General features: G+C 48.7%; 1 protein-coding gene across 1 annotated transcript in view; it reads right to left on the reverse strand.

Annotated features, from left to right (window-relative positions):
* The window catches only part of LOC130312505 (coagulation factor XIII B chain-like), a 25449-nt gene extending 23037 nt beyond the window's left edge, over positions 1–2412 (reverse strand). The window contains exons 1-2 of the mRNA XM_056552581.1: positions 2215–2412; positions 109–192 (exon numbers count right to left, since the gene is read on the reverse strand). Coding sequence (XP_056408556.1) covers positions 109–192; positions 2215–2299 — 169 coding nt within the window. The 5' untranslated portion in view covers positions 2300–2412. The remainder of the gene's footprint in view (positions 1–108; positions 193–2214) is intronic.
* Positions 2413–2981: the final 569 nt, after the last annotated feature.

Here is a 2981-nt window from a genome sequence, read left to right on the forward strand (position 1 = left end):
ACCCAGTCCTTCTCTGACCCACTGAGTCCCCATTAGCCATAGTCCATCCTCCTCCTTCTAATAAGGTATATAGACACAGAGGATATGCCTGAAGACGGCCATACTTACTCCGTGCTGTAGTCTCTGCTAACATGTCCATCTTCTCTTCCGGAATTGCTGATGGGTCTACTTCCTGCGGTAACATGTTGCTTTCTGAAATAAAATACGCACATAAGCTACCATTTTGCATGGTGTCATGGGAGGAGTCATACAGTATAGTGAGGGGTACGTTTTGTTCTATGGCAATTCCCCTGCTGGATGTCTATTTGCTTCTTCTCATTTGGATTGAGGGTCCAGCTCCCGGTAGAGTGAACTATATAGCAGGTGAGTCGGCTGAGCCTATCGGGATTGTAGTCACTATTACTTTTATGTTTTATGACCACCGAGCCCCTGCTTCTCTGTCAGATACTTCATGAGATCCTTCAAGACAAATTCAGACTCTTCATGGAGATATTGATGTTCTCAGATCTACCGGGCACAGAGGCCGAGCTCATCATATTAAAGGGGTACTCCGGTGGGAATTTTTTTTTTTTTAAATCATCTGGTGCCAGAAAGTTAAACAGATTTGTAAATGACTTCTATAAAAAAATCTTTACCCTTCCAGTACTTATTAGCAGCTGTATGCTACAGAGGAAACTATTTTCTTTTTGAATTTCTTTTTTGTCTTGTCCACAGTGCTATCTGCTGACACCTCTGTCCATATCAGGAACTGGTCCAGAGCAGGAGAAAATCCCCCTAGCAAACCTATGCTGCCCTGGACAGTTCCTGACACGGACAGAGGTGTCAGCAGAGAGCACTGTGGACAAGACAAAAAAGAAATTCAAAAAGAAAAGAATTTCCTCTGTAGTATATAGCTGCTAATAAGTACTGGAAGGGTAAAGATTTTTTAATAGAAGTAATTTACAGATCTGTTTAACTTTCTGGCACCAGTTCATTAAAAAAAATGAAAAGTTTTCCACCGGAGTACCCCTTTAACCAGATTGTGGAGAAATACAGTGGTCCCTGAACATACGATGGTAATTGGTTCCAGGCGGACCATCATATGTTGAAACCATCGTATGTTGAGGGACATGGATGCTCAATGATACTCAAATATCCCTGCCACTCCAGACCGTCAGTTCCCCCCTTCTCTGCTGCCACATAACTACGTGGCCGCTGCCTTGCACCATAGCTCTCCGTCGCCATCATCACATCGCCACTCACGCCACCCTTATTGGATGACGGGGTGGCATGAGCGGTGACGTTATGACAGCTACAGAGGGCGACGGCGCAGGGCAGCAGTGACGTAGTTATGCGGCAGCAGAGGAGCGGGAACTGATGGGCCGGAGCAGCAAACTGATGGGCCGGAGCAGCGAACTGATGGGCCGGAGCTGCGAACTGATGGGCCGGAGCAGGGAACTGATGGGCTGGAGCAGCGAACTGATGGGCTGGAGCAGCGAACTGATGGGCTGGAGTAGCGAACTGATGGGCTGGAGCAGGGAACTGATGGGCTGGAGCAGCGAACTGATGGGCTGGAGCAGCGAACTGATGGGCTGGAGCAGCGAACTGATGGGCTGGAGCAGGGAACTGATGGACTAGAGCAGCGAATTGATGGGCGGGAGCAGCGAACTGATGGACTGGAGCAGTGAACTGATGGGCTGGAGCAGTGAACTGATGGGCTGGAGCAGCGAACTGAGGGGCTGGAGCAGCGAACTGATGGGCTGGAGTGGTGGGGACATGTAAGTATCATTGAGCGGGGCACATGGGGCACATTAAATGGCTATCCTGCAGCATTTGAAGCAGTCAGCACTGCCAGATAGCCATTTTTCTGATGGCCCTGACACACAGAAGCATCGTATGTTGAACTGATCGTATGTCGGGGGACCCCTGTATCTTCAGGATAAGATCTACACTACGTAGCCATAAAATGGAGGCGCCCCCACCCCTCGACCACACATGTACCGTGTCCTGTCAGTGTCCTCCTGCCTTGTCATACAGGACATTATCATATAGACTGGACTGAGAGTCACATGACCTGCACGGATACTACACAGACGTCTTCTACATGAGATGATGGGTTATAGGGGCAGTATACAGGGGTAGAAGATCCCGGTCTGGTCCTGTATAGAGGACGGCATCACCTGCTCACAGATAACATCACGTAAGGTGAGAAGAGTGAATAGAGAAGAACCCTACCTGCTCCTCCAGCCTGGATGTCCTCTCTTAACCCCGATAGGACCAAGCAGATGAGGCTCAGCCTACACGGCCACCCCGGTGACATGATGAGCAGGTTCTGGCCAATGGTTCCTAATGAGATTCTTAATATTGTGTTACTTTAACTTTCCTGTTCATGGAGACGACTGCAGAACATTGTGTGAAGATCGGGGTCCTTCCTCTTTTGTGGTTTAATTTCAAATCTGCTTCAAGTTCTAAATCCCGGAAATTCTACCAACTCGCTCCTCCTCGCTCGCTGTTGTGTAACAGTGTATGTCAGGGTTCAGGGATGTGGAATTGTAGGTACAATATAAGGTCCTATATTCAGTATCGGGGAATACACTACATAGAGACAAGTATTGGGGCGTCTACAAGTTCCATCTACTGGAGCATTTCAGACTCCCGTTCTAAATCCATAGACATTAATATGCAGTTGCTCCCCCTTTTATGGGAAAACTTTCCACAAGATTTTGGGGTATCTGAAGTCCAGGGGTCTGTAAGATCCAGTAAAGTTCTACTTTAAAAGGGTACTCCGCCCCTAGACATCTTGTCGCCTATCCAAAGGATCGGGGATAAGATGTCTGATCGCGGAGCTCCCCGCAATCTTGGCTGCGGCACCCCAGTCATCCGATGCACGGAGCAAACTTCACTACAAGCTGGATGACTGGCAATGCGGGGCCAGAGGCTCGTGACATCATGGCCATGCCCCCTTGTGACATCACTGTCACGCCCCCTCAATGCAAATCTAA

This window comes from Hyla sarda, chromosome 1 (genome assembly GCF_029499605.1).
Source record: "Hyla sarda isolate aHylSar1 chromosome 1, aHylSar1.hap1, whole genome shotgun sequence".
NCBI lineage: Eukaryota > Metazoa > Chordata > Amphibia > Anura > Hylidae > Hyla > Hyla sarda.